Source organism: Cetorhinus maximus, chromosome 15 (assembly GCF_964194155.1).
Source record: "Cetorhinus maximus chromosome 15, sCetMax3.hap1.1, whole genome shotgun sequence".
Classification (NCBI taxonomy): Eukaryota; Metazoa; Chordata; class Chondrichthyes; order Lamniformes; family Cetorhinidae; genus Cetorhinus; species Cetorhinus maximus.
In genome coordinates, this window is record NC_135893.1 from 108,033,501 (window position 1) to 108,054,871 (window position 21,371).

General features: G+C 40.9%; 1 protein-coding gene across 2 annotated transcripts in view; it reads right to left on the reverse strand.

The window, feature by feature from the left end:
- Positions 1–455: 455 nt before the first annotated feature.
- The window catches only part of LOC144691103 (uncharacterized), a 32,806-nt gene continuing 11,890 nt past the window's right edge, over positions 456–21,371 (reverse strand). For both annotated transcript variants that reach the window (XM_078559176.1, XM_078559175.1), the window contains 2 exons: positions 19,678–19,770; positions 456–1,355 (listed from right to left, as the gene is read on the reverse strand). In XM_078559176.1, the coding sequence (XP_078415302.1) occupies positions 1,044–1,355; positions 19,678–19,770 (405 nt within the window). In that variant the 3' untranslated portion in view covers positions 456–1,043. The remainder of the gene's footprint in view (positions 1,356–19,677; positions 19,771–21,371) is intronic.

Below are 21,371 nucleotides of genomic sequence, written 5' to 3' on the forward strand. Positions count from 1 at the left end.
CAACTCTGAAGCAAGCAGCAGGCCTCAGCTAAATCCTGCAGAGGGGGCCAAATGTGGGCTGGCAATTGTGCTGTGGATCCTGAAGGAGCACTGCTAATCCTCTTGGATGCAGACTTAGGCAAGTTGAAAGTGAAGAACTTACCCATTTTGTTCCATCGTATGCTCAGTGCAAATAAATTTCTGAGAGATCCCCAGAAACAGTTGATCTCCAGGGACAGAGCAAATATGGCATTGGATGTAGCTGAGGCATCCTGTCGGCACAAGGCAGAACACTGCAGAATTAGCCGTTTTAGCAAAGTGAAGAATGGAGCCCAATTTTTCATCCAGAGTTTCTTTTCATGTTAAGCAGTCAATTAGTTTGAACAGACTGTTGTATTAACTAAATAACTGAAATTCAATCCTTTCGGTGCTCATATAGCTGCCAGTATTTTTTGACAATTCTCATCCATTTAAAATTATTTTTAAAGTATTTTATTTCATTGATTGCTTCATTTTAATTGCATGAAAAATCTGTAAACTTTCCTTCTCAGAACATGAGTTCCATGTAATTATACTGCACTAGGCTGCTTTTTAAGTTTTGCATTTATTATCCAGATAAAAATACTGTTGACATGAGGGAATGGAAATAACAGTCCTAACTGATTAGAAGCAAAAGTAAGATAGAAAAATAAAGTCACAGGAAAATATATAAATAAAGCTGCCAATCTGCATTTGGCCCATTCAATCAGGACAGGTCCAGCTCTCTGTTCAACGTGAAATCCAATACTGAACTGACAAAAAGTGCCACGGAGTCTGGATTCCAGCTGCACCATTGAGTTTGGAAGTAATTGCCGTGCTTCAGATCAGAATTACAATTTGACAGGCTTGGATAAGACTAAAGCAAACAGCTGAACCCAGCATGTTTAATTCAGCTCCATTTATACAGGCAAGTAACTTCAAAACAGGAAGAGAATGAAGGAAAATCACTTATTCTTCAAAACGTTACTGTACAGTGTTTCAGTTTTTGAAGCAAAATCTGTGCCAAGATTGGTTCATTTTGTCTTCTAATTAAAATCAAACTTCTTTGATTTTGAGGCATACTTATCTATGAAAAATGTTTTGTTAATTTGATTTGAAAAAGGTTGGAAACCCAGGCCAATTCCTCGATGTTGCCGAAGGTTCAATGCTTTGTCAAATTCCTTCTGCAGAGTCCTGTTAAATTTTTGTTCTTCTTCCTTGTTAAGTGCCATATTGTGCTTTCCAGAATTAGATGCTTGAGGCAGATTTGACGATTTAAATCCACCCATAAGTCTCAAGAATTTATTTTTCTGCTCCATATTCTCAAACGTGGCTGTGTCCCATTGTGTGCCAGTACACTACAGGGGGAAATAAATATAAAAATAAATATAAAAAGGCTTTAAAAGGATTAAAGATTGCAATATTCTAAAATATCTAATTCTTAGTATCTTGGGTTTATGATTTCTTCATTCATAGACAAATCATCTCCAAATACATTTTAACTTCCTTAAGTATAGAAAACACACTGGGATTGTTTTATAGAGCAGCCAACAGCTGGAGTGAGCCATCAGGGTGCTCATTCTGTGGGTGAAGAAGCTAGAGCCATTTTGATGTTTCAATCTCATTTCAATGGAATTAACAATTCCTGCACATCAAGCAAATATACCAATGGAGCAGCAGCAGCAAGGTAAAACCAGACATGCTGCAGGGGGAACTCAGGTTGGCACCTTACATTATTTCTGTCTCATGAAAATTGTTTTAAGAACCTCCTTAGATTGAACAGATAGATCTCAGAATAATGTTTTTCTTTTTAAATCGCCCTAGTTCAGAGGGTAGTTAAGAGTCAATGGAGTCACATGGTCAGGCCAGACCAGTTAGTAAACCAGATGGGTTTTATGACAATTAGCAATGGTTTCATGGTTGTCATCAGACTTTTAATTCCAGATGTTTATTGAATTCTAATTTCATTATCTGCCATGGTGGGATTTGAACCCAGGTCCCCAGAGCATTAGCCTGGGTCGCTGGAATACCAGTCAGTGACAATACCACTATGCCATCACCTCCCCTTTTATTTTATACGGCCTTTTAGACTATTGTCAGTGAAGCTATGAGAACATATTGGGCATGTTCCAACCAATTCTATCCTAAAATAGTAATTAGATATAAATCATAGGAGGATAATTAAAGCAGCCTATCACCTACAACAAAGGATGCGACTGCTGAGAATGGCAAAAGCTCAATCGCCGGCATTAGTGGGATAGTAAATTTATTGACTCCAGTTTGAGGTTATTACTGCTCATTAAACCCAATTTGGGAAAGTTAAAATCAACCCTATTGGAAATGGAATTAGTGCTGCAGAACATGAAACATTTTACAGCTCAGAAGACCAACCTCCTGTTTAGAATATATTATTTGGTAGATTAGACAGTAAGAGCTGTAGACATTTTCAGTGGCTCGGTGAGTCACTCAGCCATTTCCTAGATGAAGAGTCCCATGTTGAATCACAGAATTTTAACGGCACAGGAGGCCATTCGGCCCATCATGTCTTCACCGGCTCCCCAAATGAGAATTATGACCGAGTCTCATTGCCTTGCCTTTTCCCCGTAACCCTGCACATTACTTGAATAGAAATCATCTAACGCCCTCTTGAATGCCTCGATTGAACCTGCCTCCACCACACTTCCAGGCCGTGCATTCCAGACCCGAACCACTCGCTGTGTGAAAAAGATTTTTCTCACCTCACACTTTCTTCTTTTGCAAATCACTTTAAATCTGTGCCCTCTCTTTCTTGATCCTCTTATGAGTGGGAACAGTTTTTCCTTATCTACTCTGTCCTGCCCCCTCATGATTTTGAACATTTCTATCAAGTCTCCTCTCAGCTGCCTTCTCTCCAAGGAGAACAGTCCCAACCTCTCCAATCTATCCTCATAGCTGAAGTTTCTCATCCCTGGAACCATTTTTGTAAACCTCTTCTGCATTATCTCCAATGAGTTCACATCCTTCCTATAGTGTAGCACCCAGAATTGTACACAATACTCCAGCTGAGGTCTAACAAGTGTCTTATATAAATTCAGCATAACCTCCATGCTCTTGTGCTCTATGCCCCTATTAATAAAGCCCAGGATACTATATGCTTTATTAACTGTTCTCTCCACCTGTCCTGCCACCTTCAATGATATATGCACCTATACACCCAGTCTTTCTGCTCCTGTACCTCCTTCAAAACTTCACCCCACCCCTTTATTTTATATTGTCTGTCCATGTTCTTCCTACAAAAATGCATCACCTCACACTTCTTCACATCAAACTTCATCTGCCACCTATCTGCCCACTCCAAACTTGTCTATGTCCTATTGAAGTTCCACACCATCCTCCTCGCAGTTCACAACACTCCCAAGCTTCGTATCATCCGCAAACTTTGAAATTGTCCCCTGCACACCAAGATCTAGATCAGGAACAACAAGGGTCCCAATACCGGCCCCTGGAGAACTCCACTACAAACTTCCTCCAGCCTGATAAATATCCATTAACCATTACTGTCTGCTTCCTATTTTTCAGCCAATTTTGCATCCATGTTGCTGCTGTCCCTTTTATTTCAATAGCAATAACTTCTCAAGTCTGTTATGTGGCACTATATAAATGCCTTCTGAAAGTTCATGTACACTACTACATCAATAGCATTATCCTATAAGACCATAAGACGTAGGAGCAGAAGCAGGCCATTCAGCCCTTCGAGTCTGCTCCGCCATTCAATGAGATCATGGCTAATCTGATAATCCTCAACTCCACTTTCCTGCCTCTTCCCCCATAACCCTTGATTCCCTTACTGATTAAAAATCTGTCTATTTCAGCCCTGAATATACTAACGACCCAGCCTCTATAGCTCTCTGTGGTAAAGAATTCCACAGATTCACTACCCTCAGAAGAAATTTCTCCTCATCTGTCTTAAATGGGCACCCCCTTACTCTGAGATTAAGCCCTCTGGTCCTAGACTCTCCCACAAAGGGTAACAACCTCTCACCATCTACCCCCATCAACCCCTTAACAATCTTATATGTTTCAATAAGGTTGCCTCTCATTCTTCTAAACTCCAATGAGTACATCTCTTTGGCTACTTCCTTTAATATCCTAGGATGCAACCCATCAGGGTTAGGGGACTTATTAGCATTTAGTCCCACTAGTTTCCCTAGTACTTTTTCTCTAGTGATTGTTATCGTGTTTATTTCCTGCCCTTTTGTCCCTTGATTATTTAGTATTTTTGGAATGCTATTAGTTTCTTATATCATGAAGACTGAAGCAAAGTATTTATTCAACTTCTCTGTAACTTCCCGGTTCTCCATTATTATTTCCCCAGCCTCATTCTCTAAGGGGCCTATGTTCACTTTGGACTCTCTCTTCCTTTTTATATATTTAAAGAAGCTCTTACTGTCCGTTTTTATATTACTTTATATTACTATATTACTTTTATATTACTAGTTTACCTTCAAAGTTTATTTCCTCCCTCATTATTTTTGGTCATCTTTTGTTGGTTTTTCAAGCTTTCCCAATCCTCTGGTTTACCACTAATCTTTACCACATTGTATGTTTTTTCTTTCAATTTGATACTATCCTTAACTTTCTCGGTTAACCCTCATCAATCTTTTCTGTTACCTCTTCAAAAAACTCCAGCAAGTTAGTTAAACACGATTTCCCTTTTAGAAATCCATGCTGGCTCTTCCTTATCAACCCATATTTTTCCATGTGACTACTAATTCTATCGCGAATAATTGTTTCTAGAATCTTGCCCACCACTGAAGTTAAACTGACTGGTCTGTAATTGCTGGGCTTATCCTTACAACCTTTTTTGAATAAGGGCGTAATGTTTGCAATTCTCCAGTCCTCTGGCACCACCCGAGTCTGGGGAAGACTGAAAGATTATGGCCAGTGCCGCTGCAATTTCTACTCTCACTTCCTTCAATATCCTTAGATCCATCTCGTCCAGTCCCGGTGCCTTGTCAACTTTAAGTACCGACAGTGTGTTCAGCATTTCTTCCTCATCAATTTTGAACTCTTCTAGTGACAGAGTTTCCTCATCTGTTACCATGGCCTGGGTTGCATCTGTCTTTACCAACAAGATAGATGCTAAGTGCTCATTTAATACCTCAGCCATGGCCCCTTCGTCCAAATGTAAATTCCCTTTTAACTCCCTAATTGGCCCTATTCCTTCTTTTCCCACACTTTTTAAATTTATCTGACTATAGAAGACTTTGGGATTCCCCTTTATGTTGGCTGCCAGCCTTCTCAAAATCCCTTTTCGTTTCTCCAATATGCTTTTTCACCTCTCTGAACCTTCTGTATTCCTCTTGGTTCTCCCTTTTCTAACCGACGCCAGTCATAAGCGCCCTTTTTCTCCTTTTAACTTAATTTCAATTTTTTTTTTCATCCAGGGAGCTCTGGATTTGTTTGCCCTACCTTTCCCTTTCCATGGAATATACCTTGACTGTGTCCGAATCAATTCTTTTTTTGAAGGTAGCCCATTGTTTAGCTACGGTTTTTCCTGCCAATCTTTTGTTCCAGTCTATCTGGCCCAGCTCCGTTCTTGCCCCATCAGAGTCGGCTCTCATCCAGTTAATTAGTTTTACTCTGAATTGTCCATCGTCCTTTTCCATCATCATAAAACGTACAATACAATGATCACTGTCTCCTAAATGCTCCCCCACTGACACTTGATCCACTTGGCCCACCTCATTTCCAAGAACCAGGTCCAACAGTGCATCTTTTCTTGTTGGATTGAACACAGTGCTGTAGAAAATTCTCCTGAACAAAATCTAGGAACTTTTGTCCCTCTCCACCCTTTACACTAATTAAAGTCACCCATTATAACTACTTTATAATGCTTGCATCTCTCTAATTTCCCTGCAAATTTGTTCTTCTACGTCCTTATCACTGCTCAGTGCAGTCTATAGACCGCCAAATAATGTAATTGCACCCTTTTTGTTCCTTAGCTCTAGCCAAATTGATTCTGTCCTTGAACCCTCAAGTCTGTATTGGAAGGGGAAATTTAGCCTTGGTGCTGTTTCTGAGTGATCCAGTGTAACTTCAAATGGAATCTTGCCACCCATTATGCTAAGTCCCTAGGATCAATTAACAGAAGAAATTATAAGTCAGTGGGGTGTAAAATAAGTTGAGTGTGAATTGGGTTATCGCTGTGCAGGTCAAGTTAAATTCAGGACTTGAGGCTGCATGGCTGCTGCTGACCAATTCTTATTTTGAAGCTAGTTTCCCTTTTCCTGGCACCCTCCTCAATGCAAAATGAACTGCGATGGTTAAGGGATAGTCTGATATAGATCCAACATGATCCATCACTGTTAGCATGGATTAATTCCTGTGCGTAAGCAGTGATGGACTCTTTCACTGGTAAAACAGTAACAGAACATAAATTTAAGGTAATCACACAAATTAAAGGTGAAGTTAGAAACCAGTTATTCCTAAAGGATAACTCTGAAGAAGTCATATGGACTCGAAACGTTAACTCTGTTTCTCTCTCCACAGATGCTGCCAGACCTGCTGAGTTTTCCCAGTATTTTCTTTTTTTATTTAAGGTTTCCAGCTTCCGCACCCACAGTATTTTGCTTTTATCTTTCCAGAGGATAGTTAGAATGTGCAATTTCCTTGTGAAACTATTGTTGAATCAGGTTCCATAAATTCTTTTAAGAACAGAATTAGATTAGTAGGTTGAGCAGATAGATCTCAGAATAAATACAATATGGAGAAGTGAGGATGAAGAACAAGGGAATAAATACCAAATAGTAACACTTTATAAGGAATACTGGAACAAAGAGACTTAAGGGTGTAGATACTTATTTTAAATAAAGGACAAGTTGATTAACGCTATTAAAAATCATTGGGATCCTAGTTTTTGTAAGCAGGGATACAGGGTATAAGAGCAAAGAGCTAAAGCTAAACAAATACATTTTTGGTCAATCCAGTGAGAACACCAAGTGTAGCTTTAAGCACCTTATGCAAGGCAAAAAAAAGTCTTACTTTTTTTGTGGCAGGTAATCATGTAATTATGGCACTTTTTAGTCTGTAGTGTTATAACCACAGCTGGTATTAAATACTGCGCAAACCAAATCCCAGGGGGAAACTTGGCTTACAGGCCCATAACAATTTTTTAATGTACCGAGATGCTATAGTACCGATCCCAGCAGCAAGAGGGTCCAGCATCACTTCTGGGTTTTTTACATATTAAAAGTAAAAGTTTTATGAACAAAAAATAAAAAACTTAAGCACACAAGATTACAGTTACACAATTAAGGTTAGTCTTACAAAACATTCCCCCCAAAACTCTCTACTTGGTCAAACCCACAAGTAACCACTTTCCAGGCAACATTCCCTTATAGACGTTTAAATGTGAAATCCAGTAATATTACACAAGGCAAACTGCAGGAGCTGCAATAAATGTGTACCATATGACCTTTACCTTCTTCCACTCTGCAGTGGAATCTACTTCAGAATAAAACTGCTTGCTGCAGTCCAAGGCGTTTCTGGCTTGACTGGATGTTGATTCAAACTGCATCCTCTCCCAGCACAGAGCTCCAGCTATCTCAACAGCTCAAATAGCTCCAGCTATCTCTAGATCAACAGCTATAAACAGTAACTCTAATATATTTTTTGTCCCCTTTCATCTCGGTCCCATTGTTCTCACGCCTCTTTGAAACTCAAACCCATCTGAATACAAGATCTTTCATGTTTCTATCCTGTCTTTGCTTTTATGTCAATAAAATATCGTATCCCCACTACTTGTTTACCTATGAACTCCTGCAAGATGCAGACATTTTCCTCGTCATCTCTGACTCCCCACTGATATTCAAACAACCTCTCAATTTATTTAAAAATGCAAATGTTAGATCTAACCTATTCACTTGTACCTCAACTTAACACCTCTATCCTTTTCATGTTTCCAAACCCCCAGACTCCTATGAAACTCTTGCCTGGCTTAATTAAATGGCACACGCGCACACACTTACAGAACAGCACAATATTCCCCCAAAATATATTTTAAAAAATCCATTCTCACAGTGGTGAAACACAAATGCTTCTAGGCTACTTCAAATGGGGGAAATGATTAGAGTTCAAGTGGGTGGAAAGTTAGTTTTCCCTTTGTTTACCTTCTACTATCATCAAGACTGCAGACCAATACGTTTGTATCAAATCACCAAAGTGATTTCAGCATTCAATACAGTTAGCGCACGTAATACAGGATGAAGTCCATACTGTTATGAGTATTTAGTTCATGGTTCATGTTACTATTTTAGAGGTAATATTTAGTTCTGGGAAGATTATTGTTGTGAAGACAAGGTAGTTAAAATGCTGGGCTTTAGTGATTGCCAGAACACTAAGAAATGGCAGTTCAGAAGGTTACCCATGTTTGTTTAATAGGCTCAGAATACAAGAGATAGAGCTATAAAACAAAAGTGGACTTACTTAGCTGGAGAAATTGTAAACAAGGGATAATTAGCTTAAGGTCAGTTTGAGGACAGCCCAGTGCAGGCTAGGTCATCATGGAGATGGGTGGAGCTTAGGAAGGTTTTCTGGTTTCAATTTCTCTGTGCATTTGCCGAGAGAGTTTTTTGTTTCAGTTTGGACCTTGTGCAGTTTGCAGCTCACAAAGTGAAGTTAGCCAGAGCAAATGACAGTTAGAGAGACCTGCACTGTAAAAAGAGTAAAACACTAACTTCATCATTGACTACGTGGAATACAGCTTAATCTCATTTTGAATCTTGAGGGAACAGAAGCTGGAAGATTGTCTAGTTTGAATCGAGTGGGAGAATCTACCGTGGGTGTCACAGTGTCTTATTGCTAAAGAAAGTAATCAGCTGAGCTAACTTGGAAGTATTGAAAAGTAACCGGAACAAGGAACTGGGGCTCTGGTAGTCAAGAGAGGGTAAAAGAAAGCTTCACCTCTAAGAATAACTGGAGCTGAGAGGAATTCTCCGGAAGACTGTGGCATACTTATCGGTGGTCCCTATAGAAGTAAATAACTTTAAGACTGATGTGTTTTATAAGAGAATTCTTGCGGGGAAGTAAGAAGTAAATTTGAGTGCATAACATACACAGTTATTAACCGCATTAAGTTAATAGTGTTTATACAAATGAATCAAACAAAAATGTTTGTGTTTTGTTAAAAAAAAGTGAAATCTTGTGGTGTAGATCTATTGGTTAAAATGGGGCATTTGGATTTCTCTTTAAATGTTAATTCCCCCCAACCTCATCCTGTCAATACTAACAGAACATGACCTTGCTGGATTATGTACATGCAAAGTGAAGCAAAAGACCATGGCAGTGCTTTACAAACTAATTATTTCCAATGTGTCTTCATTTTAATTCACCACCACGTTCTCAAGGGCAATTAGGGATGGGCAAATGCTGACCTTGCCAGTAATGCTCACATCATATGAAATATATAAAATAAACTTGAAAATTAACATGATCCAGACCCTAGCAAAAACAAAATAGTAATAGAGCAGCATAGTAAGATTCAGTTATGTATACTATTAAAGTCTGCATGTTACAGATTAGCCTATAATAATACATCATGTAAACACAAGTGTTCTTAAAGTACTTTGTAAAAATGTTATTATTTTCATCTAGGTTTCAGCCAAGCTCTCCATATTCCCTGGTGACAGAAGACTCAATGAAGTCCCTCTCTCCCCCCGACACATACATTGTAATCAGCTCCTCTCCTCCCACCACATAGCAGCTCCTCTTCCCAACTCCATTCTCTCTCACACACACACACAGCATCCCCCATTCCCAACCCCATTTCCCCGAATCACTTATTTATTTGGAAGCCGGTCTTTCCAACAGCCTTACAGCAACTGAGCCATACTGGGGCCCCACAGGCCTTCATGACTGAAAACTGCCACTGATTCACTACGAACAGCCAAGAGTTCTGCCTGTTGAACCCTGTGGCTCCACCAAGCAGCCAGCAACACAGCATGCCACCCCCGCCAACCCCGGCTAAGAGGAGTGATGTGACGACAGCCGGATCCAGGCTGGCACGAGGCTGAGTAGAAACAGTTGGGAATTTGGGTCCAGGCATGAAGTGAGCTGGGGCTTCCCACTCTGGATTGTGCCTTGGACCGCCCAGATTTCCAGGATCAGCTAAAAGCTCATGAGATCAAGGTCACACGCACCAACCACGGAGAGTCAGAGGTCAGGACATCATTTCAAAGGTTGGAATTCCATACTTGAAAAGTTGGAATTCTGCCAAAAAGTGGAAATTTCTTATCCGTACAATTGGAGAGGACAGATCGTGGCTGTGGTAAGATAATAAATGTCATGTGAAGTTGATTCAATGGCTGGAAGTAGGTCCATTACTCACTACTGAGCAGGTGTACTTTAAAACGGTGCTAAAAATATATTTACACTTTAATGGCATCACGATCCTGGAGATATGAAAGTAATCTTTTCAACCTATGGACATCACTTATAATAAAAAGCTATCACTAGCTAAATATTCAAATTGTGATATACATGAATAAAAAATTAGCACCCACTCAAGCTTTTGTGATGTATTTGCAGTACATGCTAGTGACATATATTGAACACAAATGCTTCAACATGATCTGATTGAAATAGTTCATTCTTGTTCGACTTGCTCCTGTGAAATGCAGCTTGCAACCGAATAATGAAATTCTTTAATATTTCAAAAATCCCCAAAGTATATTCTATGCATATCCTATGAAGTATTGTTACCAGTGCCAAACCCTCTATGCAACAATGAAATAGATTTTAATTAATCAATCTGCTACCACATGCCACTGCCTGCACTATAAAAGCTAATTATTTGACAGAATATACCTCTGTAATCAGCATAAATTATGTTCATAAAGTTAATTTCAGCTAAATTTATTCAGCAGTACTTTATCTCCCTTGATGTTGACCCATGTAAATATCTGCTGGCCTCCCTTTCTTGGAGTTTGTCTATTTCTCTTCCACTTTTCTGGCTGGCTCAGATGCCCTCACTTGTATCCGTCTTTCCCACATTTTCCTGCAAGTTTCTACTCTGATTGAAATTTAAATCCCCAAAATAAGTGAGTTTAGGCCAAGTGGGATGTAAAATCTCAAACCCATTTCAAACTTGCCTTGATAAGGTTTTAATGGAGGTGGGGCAGGAACAGGTAACCATTGCTTAATGTTTAGATTATTATAATAAGGCTGTGCGCCTCAGATTTAACATCCATTTTAAACTGTACCCTGGTCAGCCAGGTTTCCCAAACCCTGGACAAATGGGAGTTAATGGGAGATAAGGATTGCAAGTGCATTTACCTGCTGGATCCACCTTACTTGTTCTCCCACATTGAAAACCTCTTGTTTAAATCCTTTCAATCACCCCGCCCCCTGCACCCCTTTGCATGACACCCGCCCCTGACTCCTCTCCCATCTGACCCATCCCTCTCCCAATGTTTTCCCCCCCACTGCCCTTCACATCTACTCCACGCCTCAGCTGCAGCCTGGTGCTGCAGGTCTTCCTTGCTGACACATACCAGCCTCTCAATCTGTCTAGCTGCAATTGGGAAACAGGCACAAAGAAGGTTAATCAGGCCCTGCTGTAAAATTCGCTGAGCCTGGGGTGGGGGGCAGGGGGGAAAGAGAGGGGGAGATGGAGAGGGAGAGAACCCATTCTTCTGGGTTTCCTGACCACAAACCAGCCGACAAAACCTCCAAGTTAGTACTGGAGCCTGTATGTCTATTGAACAGTTTATATCTCTTAATGTCTTTAGGCCATTTTAAAAAAATGATGCTTTCTTTTGTTAAATTCCCTAGTCTCAGCTCCAGAGTCATGAGGGAATTAAGGGATGGAACAGGAGGAGGCCAGGACCTTAGCATATGGTTGCACTTAAGAGGGCAAATGTAAGAAATGAGGGGAGTAGACCATTCAACCTCTTAAGCCTTCTTCAACATACAATACCATCATGGCATTTTGCCTTGTTGAAGACCCCAATACGTGATTCAGTGATTATGATCTTGTTCAAAAACATTAGCACTGTACATAAATTGAAATGCAAAAGAAATAAATTGCTATGAACATATTTTTAACCAAACTATTTCTGTTCATTTGTAGGGTTAAGTAGAGTCGTATTTGCAAACAATATAAGCTTTTATTCTATAAAAGTTCCATGAACTGCAATCAGAACAGATTTGGATCAATATCACCCAGATCTCAACAGATGTAAAATTTTTTTTACATTAAAAATCTTGCAGAGAACATGTACTTCCTGTTCACAAACTGTAACTTCTGTTGTTACGTTTTGTATCATTGGAAATTGCTATTGTAACATTTCCATTTCAATTCTGTTGTCAACTGCAAAGAAAGGTTCCATTTCACGGGACATTGGCACCAGTAGTGGACAGGAAGGAACCGTACCACTGGGACAAGCTCACCTGAACTGGGCTGGGACCAGGATCTTAGTGGAAAGGAAAAACATGGCAGGCACAATGACTTTAAACTACTAAGTGCAGGAGGCATGGGGTGAAGGCTCAGGTGGAAAAGGTAGTATAGATAACAGTTTAAAAATAAACTAAAGCAAAGAGAGTACAGTAACAGTCAGAAATTGTGCTTTAGACACCACATATAAAAAGGGAAAAATAAAAAAATGTAGCGGTTAAACCAGAGAGATAAATTAATAAAACATTACTAAAACATTAGGCAGGAGGACAGGTTAGAGTGTGTGGTGAAAATAAGCATCCTTTATACAAACACACAGAATACAAGTAACAAATTGAATGAATTGCAGGTGCAAATTCAATTTGGAGGGCATATCCATTAGTGAGACATGGCTGCAAACAGTCAGGATGGGGACTAAATATAACAGGTTATATGGTCTACAAAAGAGAGAAAAAGACAAAGGAGAAGGATCTAGTGATTAAGGATGAAATCACTTCAATGGTAAAAGAGGGTATAAAGGAAGGGAAACAGGCAGTGGAGGTTTTGAGAGCAGAATTAAGAAATATACAAGGGTTTAAGACTGTAGTGGGAGTTGTTTTTATGTCCTTGGTAGCAGTGGTAGATTGTATAAATGCAGAGATTAGACAAGCATGTAATGAAGGCAGGGGGTGATTTTAATGAGGGATTTTAAATTTCATATAGATTGGGGTAAGCAAATTTGCACAGGTTGGAAAGATAATGTATTTCTTGAGTGTGTTTGAGAGTTTTCTGCAACAACATATCCTAGAACAAAAGGGCAGGGAATGTTTAGTTAATAGCCCAGCAATGCGTGAATATTTATTTAACAGCAATAATGTGATTTTCCTTTATTCTTCCATGGGATGCGGACATCGCCGGCTAGGCCAGCATTTATTGCCGATTCCAACGTAGTATTTAAGAAGAAACAGCTTCTAATACTAGATTCGCAGGTTTAGAGGCGCAGTGGGAATAGGAGAAAGAACCTTACGCACCTAGTGGTAATGACTGAAACTCACCGCCCCCGGGTGGTGGAAGCACAGGTAATCAATGATTTCAAAAGGAAATAAACTTGCAGGGCTATGGGGAACGAGCAGGGGAGTGGGACTGACCGGATTGCTCCATGGGGTACCAGCATAGACTCTTTCTGTACCATAGGGGGAGGCGATGGCGTAGTGGTATTGTCGTTGGACTAGTAATCCAGAGACCCAGGGTAATGCTTTGAGGAGCCGGGTTCGAATCCTGCCACAGCAGATGGTGGAATTTGAATTCAATAAAAATCTGGAATTAAAAGTCTGATGATGACCATGAAACCATTGTCGATTGTTGTAAAAACCAATCTGGTTCACTAATGTCCTTTAGAGAAGGAAATCCGTCATCTTGCCTGGTCTGGCCTACACGTGACTCCAGACTCTTAATAATTTAGTAGTTGTTTGTTATCTGCCTTTTGAAATGGCCGAGCCAGACACTCAGTTATAACAAACTGCTACAAAGTCACAAAAAAGGAATGAAACCCGGCGGACCACCCGGCATCGACCTAGGCACTGGAAACGACAACGGCAAACTCAGCCCTGCCGACCCTGCGGAGTCCTGCTTACTAACATCTGGGGGCTAGTGCCAAAATTGGGAGAGCTGTCTCTCAGACTAGTCAAGCAACAGCCTGACATAGTCATCCTCACGGAATCATACCTTACAGATAATGTCCCAGACACCACCATCATCGTCCCTGGTTATGTCCTGTACCACCGGCAGGACAGCCCCAGCAGAGGTGGCAGCACAGTGGTATACAGTCAGGAGGGAGTTGCCCTGGGAGCCCTCAACATTGACTCCGGATCCCATAAAGTCTCATAGCATCAGGTCAAACATGGGCAAGGAAACCTCCTGCTGCTGATTACCACGTACCGCCCTCCCTCAGCTGACGAATCAGTGCTCCTCCATGTTGAACACCACTTGGAGGAAGCACTGAGGGTGGCAAGGGTGCACAATGTACTCTGGGTGGGGGACTTCAATGTCCATCACCAGCAGTGGCTCGGTAGCACCACTATTGACCGAGCTGGCTGAGTCCTAAATGACATAGCTGCTAGACTGGGTCTGTGGCAGGTGGTGAGGGAACCAACAAGAGAGAAAAACATACTTGACCTCATCCTCACCAACCTGCCTGCTGCAGATGCATCTGTCCATGACAGTATCGGTAGGAGTGACCACCGCACAGTCATTGCGGAGACAAAGTCCCGCCTTCACACTGAGAATATCCTCCATCGTGTTGTTTGGCACTACCACCATGTGAAATGGGATAGACTTCTAACAGATCTAGCAACTCATAACTGGGCAGCCATGAGGCGCTGTGGCCACCAACAGCAGCAAAGCTGTACTCGAAAACAAGCTGTAACCTCATGGCCCTGCATACCCTCCACTCTACCATTACCATCAAGCCAGGGGATCAAGCCTGGTTCAAAGAAGAGTGCAGGAGGGCATGCCAGGAGCAGCACCATGCATATCTAAAAATGAGGTGTCAACCTGGTGAAGCTATAACACAGGACTACTTGCATGCCAAACAACATAAGCAGCAAGTGATAGACAGAACTAAGCGATCCCACAACCAACGGATCAAATCTAAGCTCTGCAGTACTGCCACATCCAGTCATCAATGGTGATGGACAATTAAACAACTCACTGGAAGAGGAGGCTCCACAAATATCCCCATCCTCAATGATGGAGGAGCCCAGCACATCAGTGCGAAAGATAAGGCTGAAGCATTTGCTACAATCTTCAGCCAGAAGTGCCGAGTGGATGATCCATCTCGGCTCCTCCGGCCGTTTCCAGCAACACAGATGCTATGCTTCAGCAAATTAGATCCATTCCATGTAACATCAAGAAACAGCTGAAGGCACTGGATACTGCAAAGGCGATGGGGCCTGACAATATTCCGACAATAGTACTTCAGGCTTGTGCTCCAGAACTTGCCATGCCCCTAGCTAAGCTGTTCCAGTACAGCTACAACACTGGCAGCTACCCGGCTATATGGAAAATTGCCCAGGTATGTCCTGTACACAAAAAGCAAAATAAATCCAACCCGGCCAATTACCGCCCCATCAGTCTACTCTCCATCATCAGTAAAGTAATGGAAGGGGTCATCAACAGTGCTATTAAGCAGCATTTGCTTAGCAATAACCTGCTCACTGACACCCAGTTTGGGTTCTGCCAGGGCCACTCAGCTCCTGACCTCATAACAGCCTTGGTTCAAACATAGACAAATGAGCTGAACCACCGAGGTGAGGTGAGAGTGACTGCCCTTGACATCAAGGCCGCATTTGACCAAGTGTGGCACTAAGGAGCCCTAGCAAAACTGGAGTCAGTGGGAATCAGGGGGAAAACTCTCCGCTGGTTAGAGTCATACCTAGCACAAAGGAAGATGGTTGTGGTCATTGGAGGTCAGTCATCTCAGCTCCAGGACATCATTGCAGGAGTTCCTCAGGGTAGTATCCTCGGCCCAAACATCTTCAGCTACTTCATCAATGACCTTCCTTCCATCATAAGGTCAGAAGTGGGGATGCTCGCTGATGATTGCACAATGTTCAGCACCATTAGTGACTTCTCAGATACTGAAGCAGTCCATGTCCAAATGCAGCAAGGCCTGGACAACATCCAGGCTTGGGCTGACAAGTGGCAAGAAACATTCATGCCACACAAGTGCCAGGCAATGAACATCTCCAACAAGACAGAATACAACCATCTCTCCTCGATGTTCAATGGCATTATCATCACTGTATCTCCCACTATCAACATCCTGGGGGTTACCATTGACCAGAAACTGAACTGGACTCACCATATAAATACTGTGGCTACAAGGGCAGGTCAGGGGCCAGGAGTAGTGTGACAAGTAACTCACCTCCTGACTCCCCCAAAGCCTGTCCACCATCTACAAGGCACAAGTCAGGAGTGTGATGGAACACTCCCCACTTGCCTGGATGACTGCAGCTCCCACAACACTCAACAAGCTTGACACTGTCCAGGACAAAGCAGCCGCTTGATTGGCACCACATGCACAAACATTCACTCCCTCCGCCACCGATGCAAAGTAGCAGCAGTGTGTACCATTTACAAGATGCACTGCAGGAATTCACCAAGACTCCTTCAACAGCACCTTCCAAACCCATGACCACTGCCATCTAGAAGGACAGGGGTAGCAGACATATGGGAATACCACCACCTGGAAGTTCCCCTCCAAATCACTCACCATCCTGACTTGGAACTATATCACCATTTCTTCGCTGTCACTGGGTCAAAATCCTGGAACTCCCTCCCTAATAGCACTGTGGGTGTACCCACTCCACATGGACAGCAGTGGTTCAAGACCACCACCACCACCACCTTCACAACGGCAATTAGGAACAGGCAATAAATGCTGGACCAGACAGCGAAGCCCACATCCCATGAATGTGTAAAAAAAAGATTCTATAACTCTATTTAGGCAAGGCTGGGATTAGACAGACAGTTCACAGTAAACTATGCAAATCTGTTATTGGGTAAAATGAAAGGAGGTCAGTAAGAGGTGTTCAAGAAAAGAACTTAAATGTGAAATAGAACCAGTTCACATCCCTAAGGGACAAGAGTTCTACTTGCCAAAAAAGAATAGCCATGGTGACTAAAGAGATAAGAGATAACATAAAAGTAAAGTGAAAGCCTAAATCCTGGCAACTGGAAAAGATACAAAGAACAAAGGGTGAGAAAACAGATAGAGAGAGCTACAAAAATGGAGTATGAGAGGAAACTTGCAAAGGATATTAAAATAAACACAAAAATTATTCAGGAAAACAGAGTGGCCAGGAGCAACATAGGCCCTTTGAAAACTGATAACAGTGATACTGTCAATGAAAATAAAGAAACGGCCAACATGCCGAATAATGACTTTGCTTCAGTATTTACAGTGAAGGAAGAAATCAGCGTGCCAGCATACTAAATCAGGGATGGGGCACACCAAAACTAAATGCAAGCAAAATACAGAGTAAATCTATGGAATTATAAACCAGTTTGCCCAAACTGTTGTCTGCAAATTGCCAGAGTCCCTTATTAAAATTGAAACTTTTCAGCTGATCAGAAAGAGATAGCATGGATTTGTAAAGCGTAGTTCATGCCCGATGAACCTGATTGTTTACCTCTTCAAACAATTCAATGTGGTGGACATGGCTTTATTTATAGTGCCTTCCAGAAGGCCTTTGAAAAAGTCTTTCATTGGAGACTGTTGGCTAAAGTTGAAGTTCATGGAATTGAAGGCTAACTATTAACCTGGTTAGGAAATTGGTTGGCTGGCAGGAGACAGTGAGTAGGAATAATGGGCAGGTACTCTAATCGATAGATTGTGAATAATGGTGTCCCACAAGGATCTGCGTTAGGGCCTCAACTATTCATCGTATTTATTAATCACTTAAATGATGAATAGGAAATAACATATCCAATTTTTCTGATTTCACAAAGATAGGCTGCACTATAAGCAGTGTAAATGGATGCATAAAATTACAAAGAGATATTAGATTGTGAATAGATAAAATGGTGTCAAATAGATTTCAATAGAGGCAAAAATTAGGTCATCCACTTCAAGCCTAAAAGGGATAGAACAGTGAAAAGCTAGAAACAGTGGAAGTTCAGAGAGACTTCGGGGTCCAGTCATCAACAGATACAGAAAGTAATTAAAGAATTTAAAGGAATGCTGGCCTTTATATCTAGAAGACAGGAATACAAATGGGTGGAAATTACATTACTGCCATACAAAATCCTGGTTAGACCATCCCTGGAACACGGTGAGCAATTTTGGGCACCGCATCTTAGAGAAAATTATCGGCCTTGGAAGTTTGGAATGTAGATTTACCAGAATGATAATTGGACTCCACGGGTTAAATTATAAAGGAAATAAGAGTTGTATTCCCCAGGTTAGAAGGTTAACGGGTGACCCGATTGAAGTTTTCAAAGCATTAAAGGGGAACAGATGGGGTAGATAAAGAGAAACTATTTCCGCTGGTTGGGGAGTCTAAGACTGGGGGCGTGGTCTAAAAAAATTTGAGCCAGGTTTTTCCAAAGTGAAATTAGGAAACCCTTCCATATACAAAGAGTAGTAGAAGTTTGGAACTCTCTTCTGACAACAGCAAATGATGTCAGATCAATTGTTAATTTTCAACCTGAGATTGATAGATTTTTGTCAACCAATGGTATTACAAGGTATGAGGCAAAGGATATGGAGCTAGGTCACAGATCAGCCATGATCTTGAGGGGCAGAAAATGCTTGTGGGGTGTAAATGGCCCACCCCTGTTTCTACATTTTCAAAAGGACATCTGGTGGCTGCTCAACGTGTGTCTAGGAAGAGCGAGGAGAATTTCAAAGGATCTGACCCGTATATCCTCCAGAACTGCTGTAACAGTCTCTTTTGAAGTTGAATGATTTCCCAGTTGTCTGTTTGACATCCACAGCTGTGGGCAGCATTCAAAATAGGCCAAAGCCCAAAACGGATTTTAGCCTCTGAAGCCAGCTTCAGATGGGAGAAGCCACGACTTCATTGACCTTGTTACCACTTGGGGAGGAAGTTGAATTCTCCTCCCTCATCCTGCGTTTATCAATGCAGTTTCCATCTAAAAAAAAATGTTAAAAAATAGCCAACACTAGCTGACCACAGCCAACACTGCAGTCAATTTATTGGTCTTTTTAAAAAAGAGGGAGTCAGTAACTTGATCTTGGCTATTTTAGATCCACGCCTCGAACCGGTGAACATTTTTTAATTTGCAAAATAACAATTAATTTACTGTAGCTAATTTTTTAATAATTAAAATTAGATTCTTAAAAAGCCTAACACAATTTGACCTGTACGTGACCTGACTAATGACTTTAAAAATGCACAGCAATTACAACACAGACAAGCCCTAAACTATGGCAGAATATTACACTTAAGCATCAACATGTATACGGTTTCTATTCTTATTATCAGCATTTCTCTGATTCATTAGGATAAATAAGAAATGCCAGGCAATGCCTAAGTATTTACTCGGACCTTTCAAAACATAGCTGCAGAATTCAAGTGGCTTTTGAAAACTCCTTGAATCAATTTGTTCATCTAAAGTTAGACCTTAAAATATGATTTTGCAGCTAATCAATCATAACTTCTTATATTAATACCCAGCCATACTGATTTCCATGAGGATCTCTTCTACTAAACATACATGTTAGCCATGAAGTCTTTACTTACTCTTGGTTTGCCTTCTGGGGAAGCTTTATTTTCTAAAGTACCAGTTTTGCCAGATACTCTGTCGATTTCTTCTTGCAAAGCTTGTCGCCTAGCCTAAAGTAAATAAAATTTAGAATAAAGTCTTATAAAGTTTAGTATTTAATGACATTCATTATTCATTGAGTGAAGTGTCCCATTTGTGTGCAAATAAGTTATGTCACAAAAGTAGTTAGAATGGTAATAAACCCAGACTGCAACATTTATATTTAGGTTTGTTTTAGAAATTACTGTGCAAAATAATGCAGACTTCAAATTATACAAATCTCTTGTTCCTTTTTGGAATTGTTAAGTAGACCTTTACTTAAATATCATCAATTGGAGCACGGATCACAGAACTGTTAGAGCACAGAGGTCCATCGTGTCTGCACTGGCAATCTGAATGAGCAACTCATCTAGTGCCTTTCCCTCACTTTCCCCTCCCCATTCCCCATAATCCTGCACATTCCTCCTTTTCAGATAACTCTCCAATTCCCTTTTGAATGCTTTGATTGCACCTGTGTCCACCACACTCGTAGGCAGTGCATTCTGGATCTCAACCACTCACTACATCAAAAAGATTTTCCTCATTTTGCTTTTGCTTCTCTTGCCAATTATTTTAAATCTGTGCCCTTTCATTCTCGATATTCTCATGAGTACAGCTTCTCACTATCTACTCTGCCCAGAGCCCTCATGATTTTGAATACCTCGATCGAATTTGGATGTGAAATATAAAAAGATAATTTCCAAATGAAGCAAAATTCAAACAGATTGTCACAAAATGGAAGGACATAAGCTTTCCTACACACTGCAGAAACATCTTTGCTAAACTTAACTAAGGGTAATTACAAAGGAATGAGGGCAGAGTTGGCTGGAGTGGACTGGGAAAGGAGTTTAGCAGAAAAGACGGTTGATGAACAATGTCAGACGTTTAAGAAAATAGTTCATGGCTCACAACAAAGATATATCCCAGTGAGGAAGAAGGATTCTAAGAAGTGGATAAACAAACCATGGTTAACCAAGGAAGTTAAGGATAGTATCAAATTGAAAGAAAAAACATACAATGTAGCAAAGATTAGTGGTAAGCCAGAGGATTGGGAAGTTTTAAAAACCAACAAAAGATGACCAAAAAAATGGAGAAAATAAACCTCGAGAGTAAACTAGCAAGTAATATAAAAATGGACAGTAAAAGCTTCTTTAAATATATAAAAAACGAAGACAGAGGCCAAAGTGAACATAGGCCCCTTAGAGAATGAGGCTGGGGATGTAGTAATAGGGAACCAGGAAATGGCAGAGGAGTTGAATAAATACTTTGCATCAGTCTTCACGGTAGAAGATACTAATAGCATTCCAAAAATACTAAATAATCAAGGAGCAAAGTGAGGGGGGTAATGGTGGAGAATAAATACAATAACTATCACTAGAGAAAAAGTACTAGGGAAACTAATGGGGCCAAAGGCTGATAAGTCCCCTGGACCTGATGGGTTCCATCCTAGGATATTAAAGGAAGTAGCTACACAAATAGTGGATGCACTGGTAGTAATCTTCCAAGAATCCTTAAGTCCCAGAGGATTGGAAAACTGCCAATGTAGCAACCTTATTCAAAAAGAGAGGGAGGCAAAAAAAAACAGGCAACTATAGGCCAGTTAGCTTAACATCTGTCATTAGAAAAATGTTAG